The sequence below is a fragment of the Kockovaella imperatae genome (assembly GCF_002102565.1).
Source record: "Kockovaella imperatae strain NRRL Y-17943 chromosome Unknown BD324scaffold_10, whole genome shotgun sequence".
Lineage (NCBI taxonomy): Eukaryota > Fungi > Basidiomycota > Tremellomycetes > Tremellales > Cuniculitremaceae > Kockovaella > Kockovaella imperatae.
Window position 1 is genome coordinate 167,828 of NW_019028950.1, and position 15,911 is coordinate 183,738.

At 51.0% G+C, this 15,911-nt stretch overlaps 7 protein-coding genes across 7 annotated transcripts; 4 read left to right on the forward strand and 3 right to left on the reverse strand.

Annotated features, from left to right (window-relative positions):
- Positions 1 to 12: 12 nt before the first annotated feature.
- BD324DRAFT_630814 (hypothetical protein) lies at positions 13 to 1,276 on the forward strand. Its single transcript, XM_022016370.1, has 4 exons — positions 13 to 286; positions 338 to 449; positions 526 to 842; positions 909 to 1,276. Exons 1-4 carry the CDS (start codon positions 52 to 54, stop codon positions 1,247 to 1,249), a joined length of 1,005 nt encoding a protein of 334 aa, XP_021869765.1. The 5' UTR covers positions 13 to 51; the 3' UTR covers positions 1,250 to 1,276.
- BD324DRAFT_630820 (putative ketoreductase) lies at positions 1,277 to 2,716 on the reverse strand. Its single transcript, XM_022016371.1, has 7 exons — positions 2,578 to 2,716; positions 2,414 to 2,532; positions 2,214 to 2,373; positions 2,040 to 2,159; positions 1,916 to 1,998; positions 1,638 to 1,874; positions 1,277 to 1,596 (listed from the first exon to the last, which is right to left on the reverse strand). The coding sequence occupies exons 1-7, from the start codon at positions 2,651 to 2,653 to the stop codon at positions 1,318 to 1,320; spliced, it is 1,074 nt and encodes a 357-aa protein (XP_021869766.1). The 5' UTR covers positions 2,654 to 2,716; the 3' UTR covers positions 1,277 to 1,317.
- Positions 2,717 to 2,972: 256 nt separating this feature from the next.
- On the forward strand, positions 2,973 to 6,970 carry BD324DRAFT_609369 (hypothetical protein; the record flags this gene model as incomplete). Its single annotated transcript, XM_022014154.1, has 20 exons — positions 2,973 to 3,105; positions 3,232 to 3,402; positions 3,442 to 3,561; positions 3,586 to 3,913; positions 3,952 to 4,015; positions 4,050 to 4,230; positions 4,269 to 4,600; positions 4,639 to 4,724; positions 4,761 to 4,880; positions 4,921 to 5,167; positions 5,391 to 5,461; positions 5,536 to 5,663; positions 5,712 to 6,291; positions 6,328 to 6,435; positions 6,473 to 6,503; positions 6,542 to 6,595; positions 6,637 to 6,655; positions 6,702 to 6,793; positions 6,822 to 6,865; positions 6,913 to 6,970. 20 exons carry the CDS (start codon positions 2,973 to 2,975, stop codon positions 6,968 to 6,970), a joined length of 2,967 nt encoding a protein of 988 aa, XP_021869767.1.
- Positions 6,971 to 7,137: 167 nt separating this feature from the next.
- On the forward strand, positions 7,138 to 8,221 carry BD324DRAFT_630824 (U1 zinc finger-domain-containing protein). The gene is made up of 5 exons (XM_022016372.1): positions 7,138 to 7,289; positions 7,386 to 7,397; positions 7,456 to 7,461; positions 7,555 to 7,775; positions 7,841 to 8,221. Exons 1-5 carry the CDS (start codon positions 7,270 to 7,272, stop codon positions 8,158 to 8,160), a joined length of 579 nt encoding a protein of 192 aa, XP_021869768.1. The 5' UTR covers positions 7,138 to 7,269; the 3' UTR covers positions 8,161 to 8,221.
- Positions 8,222 to 8,258: 37 nt separating this feature from the next.
- Positions 8,259 to 9,713, reverse strand: BD324DRAFT_570628 (pseudouridine synthase; the record flags this gene model as incomplete). Its single annotated transcript, XM_022013051.1, has 1 exon — positions 8,259 to 9,713. A coding segment is annotated over one exon (1,455 nt), but the record flags the coding sequence as incomplete, so codon positions are not given.
- A 301-nt stretch (positions 9,714 to 10,014) lies between these two features.
- Positions 10,015 to 13,578, forward strand: BD324DRAFT_660481 (hypothetical protein; the record flags this gene model as incomplete). The annotated part of the gene is made up of 14 exons (XM_022018893.1): positions 10,015 to 10,235; positions 10,287 to 10,523; positions 10,575 to 10,739; positions 10,787 to 10,872; positions 10,918 to 10,935; positions 10,971 to 11,025; positions 11,072 to 11,097; positions 11,139 to 11,343; positions 11,385 to 11,774; positions 11,810 to 11,862; positions 11,904 to 12,475; positions 12,518 to 12,808; positions 12,849 to 13,041; positions 13,087 to 13,578. The coding sequence occupies 14 exons, from the start codon at positions 10,015 to 10,017 to the stop codon at positions 13,242 to 13,244; spliced, it is 2,670 nt and encodes an 889-aa protein (XP_021869770.1). The 3' UTR covers positions 13,245 to 13,578.
- BD324DRAFT_652157 (putative tetrahydrofolylpolyglutamate synthase) lies at positions 13,328 to 14,987 on the reverse strand (the record flags this gene model as incomplete). Its single annotated transcript, XM_022018447.1, has 5 exons — positions 13,328 to 13,578; positions 13,627 to 14,425; positions 14,491 to 14,736; positions 14,774 to 14,861; positions 14,920 to 14,987. 5 exons carry the CDS (start codon positions 14,985 to 14,987, stop codon positions 13,328 to 13,330), a joined length of 1,452 nt encoding a protein of 483 aa, XP_021869771.1.
- Positions 14,988 to 15,911: the final 924 nt, after the last annotated feature.

Sequence of the window (15,911 nt, forward strand, 5' to 3'; positions counted from 1 at the left end):
GTCTCGACGTTCTCATCTCTTTCAAACATCCATATATCATATCCCAAGAGGATGGCTCCTAAGCTGCATATAACCGTCTCTGATGGCTCATCTTACCCTCCTACACGCTCTATCCAGGTCAACACTGCCAAGTCCACTCACATCAAGACGCCAGGCTTCGAGGGCGAGGTGAGAGTCTGGATCAAAGGGTTCAACGGAGACGAAGGGGATGATGAGGAGCTATACTTTGGTCATTACAAAGAGCGAGGAGAGAAGAGGGACTTGACGTATGCGATCAGTATACGGGGTGAGTGAAGGGCAGATCTGGGCTGAGGTGTAGCTGATCTGGCATGAATAGGCACATTCAATGAAGATCTGAACGGGGATGACTTACTCTTTGGCAATGTCTTTGAGAGGCCAATCAAGGATCACTTACCATGGGGTACGAGCGTCGCTATGCGGTTCACATCGTGAGTTGGGGTCACTTAGGATGGATGGCGTGAACGGATACTCGCTGAAACCCCCGTGCCTCCGTCGATGCAACAGATACATCGACCCTACGCTCATCCACGATGTATACGCTGATAAACCATGGGCCATGTCACCCGTCTTATCCTGCATGTCTGTCCTGTCTCTCTCATCAGGCGGCGGACAGCAGAGCTCCAAAAATCAGGATGTGGTCCTCCATGAAGATTCTTGGAAGTATTTCCAATCGCACGATGAAGAGTTTGCCGAGAAGGAGGAGGATAAACCTCAAGATCGATTAGAGAGACAGAAATGGTTCAGCTCGCAGGAGAGAAGAGAGCGGATCGTCTTGACAAAGGGTACAGAAGTCGGCATGGAGTTTTCTAACGGCCTCGTTGGTGAGTCAAGCGGTGTCAGAAGAACAGTTGAGATCCTTGCAATGCGAAACTCACACCCCAAAACAGACTTCTCCAAACTCTCGCTCAACCTCCCACATCCCATCAGTATGCAGATCCCCCTATTGCAATATTGGGACGGTCAACCTGTCATTTACGTCTGTCGTAAACGTACGCCGTCAGGGAAGAGTCCCGTCAGCTCAGAAGGCATGTTGTTCAGCATCAGTTTTGAGATTGTGGATGAAGAGGCGATTGAGAATCTTGAAGCAAAGGGCGGGTCCGTGCTTGCCGTGAAGGACATAGGTAAGCAAGCGACGGGTAAGAAGGACGATGAGGATGATAAGGAGGAGGAGGAGGAGGAGGAAGGCGAATTTCACGACGCCGAAGGGATCTCTGATGATGTAGATTAGACGACGGAATAGAAGGCAAACTATGCATTTTAGAACCATGTTGTACGAGTGCATCTCTTTCTTTGTTTCTACTCGCTCTTCTTGCTCTCCCGAGCCTTCTTCCTCAACCAGCGTTTCCTGATGTCCTTGTGCATGTAGTCGACTACCCACATGCCAATCATCTCTGAAGGGTATCCAAAGAATCCGGCGGCGTAGTCCATGATTGCGTGACTCCAGTAAGGTGTCATTTCGTATGCTCTGCCTTGCGCTCCGCCAGCAGAACCGATGGAAGAGAGACATGATTTGACCCAAGCTTTGGCAGTAGGCACAGTGAGAGAAGCACGACGAATCTTGGACATGTTGGAGATCTTTTCAATGTCAGTAAAGGTACGATGGCGCACAGACTCACGACGAAAGCGGGCTGGACCATCAACGCTTGAACACCTGTTCCTCGCAATTCCCACGCCAGAGCCTTGGTCCAAGTTTGAAGACCTCCTTTCGTGCATGAGTACGCTGCCAGGAGCGCTGCAGGGATTCGACCATCCAGTGATCCGACGTTGAGAATCAAAGATTTTGAACCCTTTTTCGACCGTGCAACGAGGTATGGCAGGACAGTCCGCGTGAGGTGAAGCGTACCGAGAATGTTCTGGAGGTATCAGACGAGATATGAATGCAAAGCCATCTCACCGTTTGAACAATCGCATCAATCTCCTCATGAGGCGTCTCATTGAATATCACGCAAACTTCATGTGACACGCCAGCATTGTTGACTGATCCACTTAGATCCGACCTCTCATTCTCACGGACTCACCCAACACCGCCACGTCTAGCTCCTGGGCGAGCTTTTCAACCTGTGCGAACCCTTTGGCCCGCGATGAGGCGTCGCCAAGATCCACCATGACAGTCTTGCAGTCAACCTTGTATTTCCCGCCTGAAGATGAGCCGGAGTCGCGCAACCCCCCTCCCCCCTTTGGGTCACACTCACTGATTTCTTTAACCAAATCATCAAGCGCCGTCTGCCTTCGTCCCAGAAGAATGAGGTTGTACCCTTTCCCAGCGAACTGCTTGGCAAATTCGAGCCCGATACCACTGGTACATCCTGTGACCAGGGCATATGAGCCAGTCTTTGATTTGTACGATTTGATCTGACCAGTCAGCCCCGCTTCAAGGAAGTTCATCGCTCACGTTGGTCCCGGGGATGATCGTGAGCTCCAGAATCAACCTCAAAAACGAGATCAAGTATCGAAATGCTACTCCAGCGCCGAGAAACGCGAGGACAAGCGCAGGGATGGGCAAGTCGACAACTTTGAGAAAACGTCAGGAAAATGAGTCCAAGTAGCAAACATTACCAATTTCTTGCCCCAGAATGTGGAACGAGGGGTGAGCATGGGAGTGAGACTTGACTTGAACAGTATCCAGGACCATATTGACGAGCGTCGTTGCTGCTTCAAACCCTCTTCTGGTCGCTGTTTGGTAATGTGGTCGGTCAAACGTTGCAGCAGCAGACCCGTGTTGAAAATGAACCCCCCCGTGGTCCGGACGTTTACGTAATACAAACTCTGAAACACGAGGCGAGTTTGCCGGTCAACCGGTTGCATAATCTGTGGAATGTTCATTTACATTTTCATTTCTTGACATCTTTGTCGATAGCGAGCTCAGAGAGAGAGATACACCTCGTCGAATGTCGTGGTCAGAGGCGCCATCTATGAGGCTCTCCTAGTGGCATATCTCACAACACCTCGCCATGCTGCAACAGCGGCAGACGTCGGTGGAAGAGGTGGCTCCTACACCATGGAAGCGAACCAGGGGTCAAACAGGGACGAGTAATACCATCACGTCCAAGGGCAAGGGCAAGGCCGCCATAGCGAGGGGTCGAGGTGAGCGAGCATGCTCCATATCACCTACTGAGAGATTTCCGACAGGCACTCGAGCTGCTCTCATCTACGTCGAGTCCTCTGACGAGGAGCTGATGGGTGATGATGCCGATTCTGATATCTGTTTAGCCGACAAGGCGGAATCGCCTCATTCGACTCGTCTGATTACACCCGTTTCCATCGAGACCTCTGTCATTGTTTCGGGTAGGAAAGGATGGAAAAGCGATTTGCAGCACTTGAATACGACCTGGAAAGATCACCGCATTCAGGGGTACGCTGGAATGTGGTGTTGGATCAAGAGTGAGTACATGGGGTCATGCTCGCCACCGCGTGTCCCAGCTTACCATCACGTATCAGGCATCGGATCTGGTGATGCGGATGACTCCATCAACCTACGTATAAAGTATGAAGACGACGAGAGAAATTTCCATGATCTGACCATCCAAGCTGTATTTAATAGTGAGCGTTGCTGGCATCCCAGAGGCTCATCACAGATCTCTCGTCTTACCCTCGATCCTATACCCTCTTACTCTTCTCGGAGACTTCAGTGTCTTCCTCCGTGGAAAAAGACTTTTGAGAACTTTTCCAACATCTACGGGCTAGGCCTCGAGGCGCTGATCAAGCGGATCATCAGGTCACTTCAAGGTGACAAGGATGCGAACGCTGGGGAACTCGTCGAATCAGATTCAGATGACGGAGGAGATTTTGACGTGGAAAATACGGGGTCTGAGTCTTTGAGCATCGGTCGAGGATTCGAGATTGCAAAAGGCGGAGAGTTGGACCTAGGTACATCGTGGAAAGAGTTGAAAGAGTGAGGTCGCCCCGCAAGGCCCAGCTGACCACCATCAGACACTTTGCGCAAACTCGAGTCTTTGGCTATAGACCCGGATTCACCATGGTAGCTGATGCCTGGGTGAGTCAATGATTTGGATTACTCCGACGGCCAGGTCTTCTCCCTGTCTATGCCTCTGAAGAGTATGGCTCTCGACCCGAACACGCTGGCAATTTGGGACGATGGTCTTCTCAGAGCGTGGAATGACGACGAGCGATTCACACTCCTCGTCAAAACTTGTGACTATCCACTTCACCTCGATCGCATAGAGTACTTCATTGGATTCGAGAAGAATTGTGAGCCTGTCACACCGCCATCTTGCTAATAGTTACAGACAAACCTTCCGCAGACACCATCAAGAACTCATTGCAGCACGAACGAGGAGGTATGACACCATTTTACCTTGCTGAAAGTCTACGAAACTATTTCAAAGAGTTCCCCAAGGCATACAAAGCTCGAGTGGCCTTCCTGCTCGATTGGGATACAAGCGATCGCATAGCTTTCGATCATGAAGAGTCTCGAAAAGTCTTCAGCGGAGATCTAGTGCCCTCTGGGACGGGAGCAGACCCTTCGGACCCTTGTGGCTTTGGTTTCAGCGACAATCTGGCTCTCTGTGCTTTTCACTGGATTGTCAGGCGATTCGTCAATGCAAGGGAACATTGCTTGGTAGGGAGGGACTCGCAAAGAATAATGCTGAGTGGCAGAATTGCGGCCTGGCGGTCCCAACTCCAGCTCTTCGTCCTTATGTCTGCGACAAGCCTTTGTGCGAGTATCGATACTTGACCATGGGGTGAGACATCGATCACATCTGCACTGACGATGACAGATTCGGTCCGTCCATGGAGCACTTGATTCAGGAACATCCTGGGGTCGTCGATCTCCTCTTGACATTTGCATACGACGCTGCCAATTCAAAGACCAGAATGTTTTTACCCACCGAACTCAAGTGAGCGTGGCGGTGCCCAGATTTGCTGATACATATGCAGTATCGAGTTGCCCATAGAGTTTGGCATCCAATCGCCCAAATACCTCATCGACCTGTCCGAACTCGATCAACGCCGAGCTATTGCCTTTCTCATCTCATGCTTGCCCAAAGTCTCCGAGATGAAAGCGGCCATTGACTCTGGAGTCAAGATCAAGGATCTACCAGCGCCTCCGGGAGCCATCGGCGTACTAAGATGGGTCGTCGGAAGTTGTCGAGCACATCTGAAGGAAGTTATGCCTGGAGAAGGGGTCATCCATGCGTACCAAAATCATTACCCTAGTGCGACTACGTCGATCTACGGGTCCCATATTCGTCAATTCGCTTTCGTCCTTGGTTCTCCTGAACAAGAGCGAGATTTCAAGGCGGAGATTGAGATGGCTAAACAGTCGAACCAAATGTCAGAGCAGTATCCCACTCTCCTGGCTTTTCACGGTGAGGCAGCGATCGCGGACGCAAATTGATCTACTGCAGGCTCTCACACCGAACGATAGCATAATATTCTTCGGACTGGTCTGGACTTTCAAGAGACTGCGAATGGAAGAGTAAGTGTGACATCGTGGCGACGCTAATATTCCTAGTCGTGAGTGACGAAGCCATCTATGGTGCTGATGCTCAGTTACGGTCACGGCGTGTATTTTGCCCGCAACGCGAGCATGTCTTTAGGGCAGTACAGTCAACCTGCTGGATCTCGTAGACAAAACGCGGATTTTGTGCTCACAAAAGCCGTGGCATGTGTCGAGCTGGGTAGGTCGGGTACTGAAATTTCTGTGGCCACTTCTGATCAGTTCCTAGTAAATGTGCCGGAGACATTCGTCTGTTGCAACCCGCACTACGTTGTCAACAAGGTCAAGCAGATCAAACCTTTCCTACTCCTTGTAGAGGGTCAAGGCATCCCCATCCCAGCGATACCAACTACAAAGAGACTCTTTCAGCACGATCCTCGCATTCCACCTCACATGAAGCCTTCGTTCTCCAGTCAGCCGCTCGAAGTGGTACGTGTGAGAACGCTTTCGCAACTCATCAGCGATAGGCGATGCCGGACAAGTACAGCAAAATGGCATTTATCGATACTCAACCGGACGACGAGCAGGATGCAAAGTTCAACCCATCACCTCCTCGATTTATCCCGTCGCCCAGGAGTCGTTTCGATAGGTTCGAACAGATGCCTCCACCTTTCGTCGACCTCTGTCATTGCCAGTAAAGCCGTTCAAAGGGAACTCAAAGCGGTCATCAGAGCGCAAGAGGAAGATCAGCTTCCGCTCTATATTGACCCCGACACTGATAGCTTGTACTGCTGGACTGTCGAGCTGTTTGACTTTCCAGCCTCGAATCTAAAGAGCGACATGGAGATCAAGGGTGTCAAGTCGATGATGTGAGTGGGCACGAGGGAAAAAGCACTGAGGTCCAGCGCGGAGCTTCGATTTCCGGCTAGCTTCCCACACTCTCCGCCCTTTATGAGGCTTCTACAGCCAAGATGCTTGCCTTTCGCCTCGGGAGGTGGTGGACACATTACTGCGTGAGTCAGTGTCGCGTCCATTGCTTATCAAGGTCAGTGGTGGATCTATCTGTCATGAAATCCTAACTGTGCGTGCTCAAAAGGGATCTGCAATCTGACACTGCAGGGAACCGGTTGGAATCCCGCCTTTTGCATCGAGGCGGTCGTCAGGGATATCATGGTGAGCCTGTGAATCTATACGATGGCTGACTTATCGCACAGGCGAATATGACCGAAGCTTGTGAGCTAACCATCCTCCAGTTAGAGACGCTCATCGCTGCCCTCAGCGCCTCCTGCGAGGCTTGACCCGTATCATTGGGATCGACCGTATCACCTGCAGGAGGCGATTCAAGCATTCAAGCGGGTGGCAGGGGTACACGTGAGTTGATTTAAGAGAGCCTGATCAGCTAAGACATGGTAGGGATGGGAAGTGCCTAAGGACTTTGACAAGGTATGTTGTGAATGTCCTGTGACCCGAACTGATGACGATCTGAGCAGATGGCCAGATAGAAGGCGACGAGTGACACTGAACATGGATGATGATGACCAGATATGACCCGTTGTAACCTGTCAAATGAGATTCTAGACGAGCCCTGTAGCATAATTTATGACCAGTGGATGAGCCCATATCGAGGGTGTGTATACATGTAATGTGGATGCATTACGTAATACAGGTCTTTCCGAAAAGGTTGCGGGCGAGCCTCGAGCTTCCTCCAGTTACTTGATATCTTCTGTCCTCCAGAACTATCTCATCGTACTTGAGAGCCTGTACAGCAGCCACCCGTCTATAAGCCTTCGAAACCGCCCCCGCCCTTATTTCGATCACGGGAAGGCTCCTCAGCCGAGTTATCCAAGATGGGTAAATACTACTGCGAATAAGTCCTCTGCTCTTGCTTGATACTGTGAACTTTGGCTGACCTCTGTTCCCCTATTGCCCCTTTTTCTCTGCGGCACGGATTATCATCCTATACTTATTGTGACATGTAAGTGAAGCATCATGGTGGTGAAGAATGATTTTGAACTGACCAACCTGCCTCGCAGCTACCTGTAAGTCTTGCTTTGAGACGATTTGAATCATTTCCTTTTCCCGCCATACTTGGCGCCTCTCGACGCCTACTTGTAGCTGACCGTCTCTATCAGCACACACGACTCGATGAACGCTCGGAAAGCACACAATACTGGACGTAATCACGTTTCCAACGTTCGTGATTATTTCGCTGGACTGGGGCACGACAAGGCTCAAAATATCATTGATCAAATTGTTCTATCGCATGAAGGAGGAGGTAGAGCTCAAATGATGGCTGCTCCAAGTATGAGAATCGGAGCTGGGTTCATGAATCCCATGGCTGCTCCGCCTATGAGTGGGTCGTTTCCGGAGATCCCGACATATACACGCCTTGCTGATGGTTTGGAATCCTTTCGCTAGACTTTCCACCGTTCCCTGGTAACGCACCACCTCCACCTGGTGGCGGTGGATACCCTGCACAATCTGTTCCCCCTTTCAGACCACCTTTCCCACCCAATGGCGCTGCTGGATCTATGCCACCTTTCCCACCGCCTCAAAACATGTCAGGTCCACCTATGGGCATGCCACCGCCAATGGGTCAAATGCCTCCATTCTCAGCTGGTCCACCGGCAAATGGTGGCGCACCTCAAGGCTCCGGTAATTTTACTCCTCAATCTGGTCCTCCTCCAGCGGGTAATCCAGGTGTGCATCCTGACCGTTTGAGGATGATGGGCATGTGAAAGGACGAACCTGTGAAGGGACGAACCAATGTACAAAGTATGCAAAGACGAGGTGTACATTAGGAAACGTTTGCCTCACTCTGACCGTTTGCGTCCGCGACTGCTCTTGCGTCCCTTTGGAGCTGTCTCACCTTGCCCCTGCCTTCCCTCCATGTCTGGTTCACCACTTCTACCGTCTCGCCCAGACTGAGCTTGTCAATAGAGACATACTTGTCTCCCGCTCTGATGTCTCCTCCACCCATGGGATGAGCAGCGGGCGGTAGTTCCGTCCTCATGGCCCCGAACAACTCTGTCATCCTCCCTAGCGCACTGCTAGTCTGCCAAGTCCGGATTTCTGCTTCTTGCCTTGCGTTCTCCAGCTGTCCTGCAAGTTTCCCTCTTGCTTCGAGCTCTATCGCTCGCGCATCTCCTTGCATTTCGGATGTCAGGCCGTCATAGCTTCCAACTCGCCAATCTAGATCACCTGGCTCATACCCGCATTCATGTAGTCGTAATGGTAGAGCATCAGCCATGAGATATAGTGGTCGACGAGGGTACTTGTCAATATCCAACAATTCGGTGACGACGCTTGGATACTCCAATCTCGAGCCAATGAGGAACAAGACGGCCATAATATGTCTTACTTGATGCCACAGAAAAGCCGTACCGACAAGGTTGAACATCACCATGCCACTGGAGGAAGGGTCCCCATCTTTCGACGCTAGAGGTTCATCGAACCACGCTTTGAGAACTCGTCGACGATGATTTTCAATCTGTTTCGACCCATCCAGTTTACAAAAGTTTCGGAAATCATGTTCGCCAATCAATCTCTTTGCACCTTGACGCATGGCTTCGAGGTCGAGAGGAATGGATCCAGGAGAAGGCACGAGGTGAAAGGCGTACTTGTAGTGTCTGTTCTTACAGGAGAATCGCGAGTCAAAGGTTGGATTGACAGGTGACCAAGCAAGCACACGGATAGATGGTGGGAGATGGGCATTAAGGATCTTGGGGTAGAACATTTCAGGAGCTGGAAATGATTCCTTGGCCTCCCGAATTGATTGTGGTGGTGAGTTCTCCTGCTCTGAAGCATCTTGATTCTCCAACTTGACTCTTGGCGGTAAAATCTCCGATGGCTCCTTCCATGATCCTTCCGGACCTCTGACATGATCTTTCGACTTCATGGACCTGACCCATAGATTGACCACTTGACCAGCTCCGCTGACTCCTTTATCCGTGCGACCACATCTTGAGAACCCACAGCCTTCCCAGCCTTTGCCCGCCTCGATCAATTTGGCCCTTTCTAAAGCTTTCAATAGCTCTCCCTCGACCGTCGGACTGGTAGCTTCCACAAGCGGTTGTATGGCCAAGCCGGAGAACGTCCATCCCTCATACGCTATAAGCAGGGCTATATGCCTCGTAGGATAAGTGGAAAAGTTGAATGCCCTCTTGGTCTTCTTGACTTTGCTTGCCCTTGCATTGGCCAGAGGAAGCTTGGATGAGGAGGCAATCGATTGAGAAGAGGCTTCATAAGATGCCAGTCGAGTCTCTAGCTCTTCGCGAGACAAATGAGCGTACGCAGTGGACATGGATGAATCCTTTGAAGACCTGAAGACACTCTGGATTACCTTGATAGCTGTCTTTAGTCCATGCCCAGTGTTCATGTAGCTTGAATGGTCGAATGAGATTGAGTTGCATCCAAAAATTTCGGATTTCACGGTGATCCATCCCGCCCTCGTCGTTGTCGTCATCGTCGTCCAGTTTCTGGGTTTATTCGTCTGGTCCTCTGTTCACCACCACCACCACCACCAACACCATTCCATCACATCTCAGAGGGTCGAAGAGCACGGGGGTCGAGCTCAGCTTCTCGCTTAAAGCATGAGCAGAAGAGTCAAGCCATCTGGCGGCAATGACTCGGCCATCAAGGTCAACGTAACATCCACTTCTGCTTCGAGTGATCCAAAGGAAGATGAAGGAGTCTACGCAGGACAAGATTACAGGACATCATTGACCACGAGAATATTCATCTTCCTCTTGACGGCTCTCCCTTGGTACCTCTACAGGGCACACTACAAGCTGCCCGAGCCACTGGGCCCAGTGTGAGTTCTGGGCCGTTGAGCCTACGTCGACATCTTCTGCACCATCGGGAGACCGGCTCACAGACCCATTCTCAGAGACTTTCTGGACGTCCCGAGACCTTCGGAAGAGATCGTTCTGTCCCATATCGCCGCTTTGGAGAATATTGGATACCGGATAGTCGGGCTTGAACAGGCTCGCAGAGGCGAACAATATGTGATTGATCAAGTCAGGTTATTGGAGGATAGGTGCAAAGCAGATGGAGTATTGGATTGCAAAGTGTATATTCAGGAAGGATCAGGCTTTCATATGTGCGAGCATCTGTTGACTTGTTTGGTTCTGGCAAGCTGATGTCTGTACAGGTTCAACATATTAGACCACGACATTCTGAAAGTGTACACTGGCGTCCGCAATGTTATCCTTGAGATCCGAGCCAAGCATCCAACCTCTGGAAGACGAGTCGAAAAGGACGGCATCTTACTTGCTTCTCACATAGATTCAACTCTGCCTTCCAAAGGAGCTGCAGAGTGAGTTGGTGTACCTCCCGGCTGGTACTTGACGCTCACCCCATCAGCGATGCGATGGGTGTCGGGGTCATGCTTGACATTGCAAGAGTAGTGATTGATCGGAAACGGCCGTTTGATAACTCCTTATTATTTGGTACGTCTGACTTGCGCTCTAGTTCTCTTGCTGACGAAAGACCAGTCTGGAACGGTGCTGAGGGTGAGGCGACGAATTGAACGATGGCTAACGTTCAGAAACCCTCCAAGATGGATCCCATCTGTACGCCACACAACATGAAACGGCGAAAGAGTGAGCACTCCATACCCGACCTGTAGATCGCACTAATGCTCCGCAGGATTCGAACCATGATCAACCTTGAGGGTGAGACTTTTAACAGGTGATTCAAGGCTGAGCCGTCACAGCTGCGGGATCGACAGGCGGAGCTCTCGTTTTTCAAGCTACCAGCAAGGAAATGATCGACGTCTTCTCCAAATTCCCTTACCCTCGAGGAAGTGTCATCGCGGCAGATATTTTCGCCAGTGGGATCCTCCTCTCTGATACAGACTTTGGTCAATTTGAGCGTTACCTCAACATCTCGGGTCTGGATATGGCCATCATCGGGCACAGGTGATTTTCCTCATCCAGATACGCTGTTGACCCCTTCTTAGCTACTTCTATCATACCCAGAAAGACCTATTGGTGCACATTGAGCGTGGATCAGCTCAGCATTTCTCTGAAAATGTCATGACGGCTGTCGAATACCTCACTTCACCCGCTTCCCCCATTTTACATTCGGAAGAATGGTCACCTCCCTCCATGGTGTATTTGACCATGTACGACAAGATCTTTCAATCTTGGTCCATGGAAACTGCTACACCAGTTTACATTGGCTTTATCGCTTCCCTCGCAACTGTTATGACGCTCTCTTCTGTCAACTTTCGAGCATGGAAACCTGTGGTCGCAGCGTTGGTCGGGACACCGCTGGCTCTGGTGTTCTCAGCCATCTCTGCAAATACGATAGCGTATATCATGTCCTCTAGAGGCCATGGCCTGTCATGGTGAGAGTGAGCATCGCAGGCACTACTGATTATAGGTTCAAACACGAGCACATCTGTCTCTTCTTGTACGTCCCACCGGCATTATTCGGTGAGAATTAGAGCAAGCACGGCACCTCTGACTCTTGTCAGGCTACCTGGGAAGCCAATACATGCTCAACAAATTTCTTGTGCCGGATCGCCCTGCCGATCTGGATCGCCTGTACTACCTCGCTAATCTCATGGTCAACACCTGGACCATGCTCATCTTACAGTCGATCCAGATCCGATCGGCCTACGTGTTTGCCGTTCTCTCTGGAGTCCTCCTTATAGGTCTTTTCACCAACACCTTTTACACTCGTCGTTCTTCTCGTGACTCGCTTCTGGGCCTGTTTGAAGCGTATGCCCCGACGCTGTTCCTTTGCATGATCTTGGGTGTCGAGGGTCTTACCACGGTCCTAGATACGTTCGTCCCGCTCACCGGGCGCATTGGGAAGGATGCTCCGGCAGAGTACATTGTCGCCACTATCTGTTCGACTACCGTTCCGCTCTTTTACCCCATCATTAGTCCCATTTTCCATCGATTGTCTCGTCCACAACAGTTGAGAACGCTTAAAGCACTCGGCATTACAACACTCCTCGCCATGGGGTTCTTCGCTGGAAGATGGTGGAGAACATATGATTACATGCACCCGAAGCGTACGGCGACGCAATATGTGTACAACGTGAGTAGTAGCCAGAGTGACAAAGTAGCTGACTCGTTACAGCACACGAGCGGAGAGCACACTTGCCACGTTGGATTCATGGATCGCGGACCTCGACTCGATTTCGTTCAGAGCCTCCACAGTCGCTATGGTGCGCCTGGATCTCAAATCAAGGCTACTACCATCACCAAGAATGATACCGATTGGGACGTCTTGTATCCAGTATCAAGTTTCCTGGAGACGTACAAATTCGATTTGCCGGCGGTACCGTTCGACTGGCCAAAGCCAAGCATAGACGTCAAGGAGCTAGACCATATCGGTGGAGTCAGGCGACTCCTTATCCATTTGGACTTTGTAAGTCTGCTGTTTGTGTGCTACTCTGATAGAGATGCAGACAGGAATCGTTTGGCCTACATTAGCCTTCGAAGCTGAGGTCGTCGACTGGTCTTACAAGTTCGAACCACCAACCGGGAACCGTCGGCATCACTTGAAGATCGCCACGTCTGTCGATACGCCAACGGTAGACCTTGAACTCGATATCAGGGCGCGAAAGGGGGATAAGATCAAATTTGAATGGACGGGCATAGGTCAGTCTTTCTCGATGTCGATGATCTCGAGCTGACAGGTCGCAGACATGAAGCAGATGGTCCCTCAAACGGCTGCGGATCTCGGGCCAAACATGCCTGCGTCACGCATGCTGCTTGATTTCCGGCCATGGGCAGAGGAGCATTTCCGTGGCGCAGTGGATCTATTCATGTACGGCGCGGTGACTGGAATGGTCGAGGTATAGACGGCCTCGTCGACCTATATGTAGCATCACAATGTGGCATAGAGAGCGCATCCTGTTGGTTCTATGATGTATCAGGTGCGGACCTAGTTCATCCCAAGGGCATCTTGAAGCCCTGCAACCTCCATGACGCCTCCAACGAGGTGAAGACTGCCTGCCACAAGGACTTCTGCCTTATTCTGGGAGTTGATGATGTTGACGGCATGCTCTATCGATGCAACGACATGTACCTGTTCGGGCGGGAAACAAGGGTTCAAAGCGAGCCAGGCATCACGCAAGGCGTGTTGAGTAGCCAGCTGGGAGAGATCGTTGGGATCGATCGCGTTGGAAGTGAGGTCTGCAGTGGGGGCTCAGCTCAAATTAGACAGGAAGAGGGCCGACTCACCGCCTTTGAACGCGCCAGACGTGTATGTGACATTGGTACAAAAGATGACCGTGTCCAAAGTCGAACCTAATTCTTCTTTCGATTGACCACACTTGCTAGCTCCAGCTTGCAACAGGGATCCCAGGAGTTGATCACTCGCACGACCTCCTGAACAGTTGAATATCAATGCTGTCGGTTTCGCTTCGCTCCAAGCCCATTCACCACACGATGTCAGCGACTCTGTCGTGTGGGCACCGTCTAGTAGCCAAGTGACTTTTCCCCTTGGTACGCGTTGACACCTTCCTGGCCATTTGGTCTCCGCCAATGGTTTCACAAAGGATTCAGGGAGGATTTCGGAGAATGTTTGGTTACCACCCTGAGGACTGGCGAGGAAAGATTTGGCCAAACCTACTGCGAGGGAGGCGTTTATCCGTTGATGATCACCCCGGATACCTAGGGACGTCTCTGGAATTATGGGAACCACCTGGAACGGGGCATGAATCTCGTTGGCATAATTCTCCAAGACCTGTCCGGCGCGATCCTGAGGGACAGATAAGGCCGGAACGCCAAGTTTATAGATCCCAGCTTTATTCCTTGCAATCTCTTCTATCGTGTTGCCTAATATGGCAGTATGGTCCATGCCAAGAGACGAGACCCCGGTCGTGATGGGTTTCGGGACGATGTTGGTAGAATCGTACGTGCCACCTATTCCGACCTCTAGAACGGTGGCGTCGACTCCGAGGGATAAAAAGGTGTGGAAAGCGAGCAGGGTGAGGAGTCGAAAATAGATAGGGAAGACGGGTGTAGTGGGAGTCAGAGTCTGTGCGAGTAGGACTCGAGTCAGTTTAATGTCCACTCGATTCCACTTCGAATGCTCGCTCTCACCTTTGGGTCATTCTCTAATCGTTCCCAGACTTCGAAAAAGTATTTGGCAAATACTTCTTCCGACAATGGTTCTCCGTTGATCCGTATCCTCTCCCGAACAGCACAAAGATGAGGCGAGGTGTAGAGCCCAACTTTGCTGCTTGATGGCAAGTGTGATCTGACGATACGTTCCGCGAAGGCTGATGTCGACCCTTTCCCCTTGGTCCCGGTGACATGAATGACGTTCAGAGCGTTCAAATCATCCGGCTAGCTCTTCAGCGGTACCACATGACGTTTTGTTCACCTTGTAGCCTATCCTTCTAAGGTAGTCTAGCATCTCTGGGATACCCAGTTCCTGTAATCTGCCTCCAGACTTGCGGACAGCCTCGATTCTGGAGTCAGGAGATGAGTGTGAGTCGCTTGTGATTTCTCCATATCGAGTAAGCTCACGCTGCCGCATTGGATTGACACGTATTCAGTAGAGATATAGCCTCTGCATAGCTCTTTGTCCGCGTCATCATGCTGCGTAGTATGGCCGAAGCTCTCATTCAGCAGCTCAATGGTGTACAAGGCATCAGTAATAACAGTTGACTCGACGAACATTTTTCAAGCGGTCAAGGGCGTCTTGCGGTGGGGGGCTCATATTACGTAATTTACATTTCGGTGGGTAGTCACCAGTGGACGCTGATGCATGGCTCACATTACCCACACAGGCGATCCACCTGTCCGATATATGCTATCTTGCAGGTTCGACAGTTGCTGATAGTTTGGTGATCGCTGGACTGTTCACCAAACTCTACCTACGCCTTGCGAGCAGGCCAGCCGAAAAGCTATTTGTGGTCGGTCAATCACCGATTGGCGCCACAGGGGCATCTTGAGATCTATAAACTTTTGTGCATTGATAGTTGTGGAATTTTCCTTCTCCATGTTAAAAGAAGGGGAGGGGTGGTCCATTCCTCCTGGAGCAACGACGATGGGATGACCCCTCACTGACGCCTTCGTCATCCCACTTTGTGCCCCCATTCTCGATCGACGTTGGTTGCTCCGAACACGGACTTGACATAATATCCCTTCGGAATTCTAGCGGCCCGTCAAGAACGGATAACTTACACGTTGTTACGTGTCGCAACAATGTTATGGCGAGCCGCTGTCTGGCGGCGGTCCGGTCAGGCCGATCAGCGTACGTATTCCATTCGAATCTCTCCACGTCGTGTGAAAGTTTTCAGGGACCTTCGGTATAATCATTCTTGCGAGAGTCTGAACTGCTGCTGCTGCTGCCCCCCTCCCTTCGTTACTCGTAAAAACAATTTCGAATCCGGGGTAAGGGCCGGATCTCTCCTCTGCTGCTCGCCATGAGATCAGGTCAGTATTTTTACGCCGTGACCAGGGCAGAGGGGGGATAGTGTGTGCCACTTTTTGCTTCTCAGCTCCCTCGCCTGAGT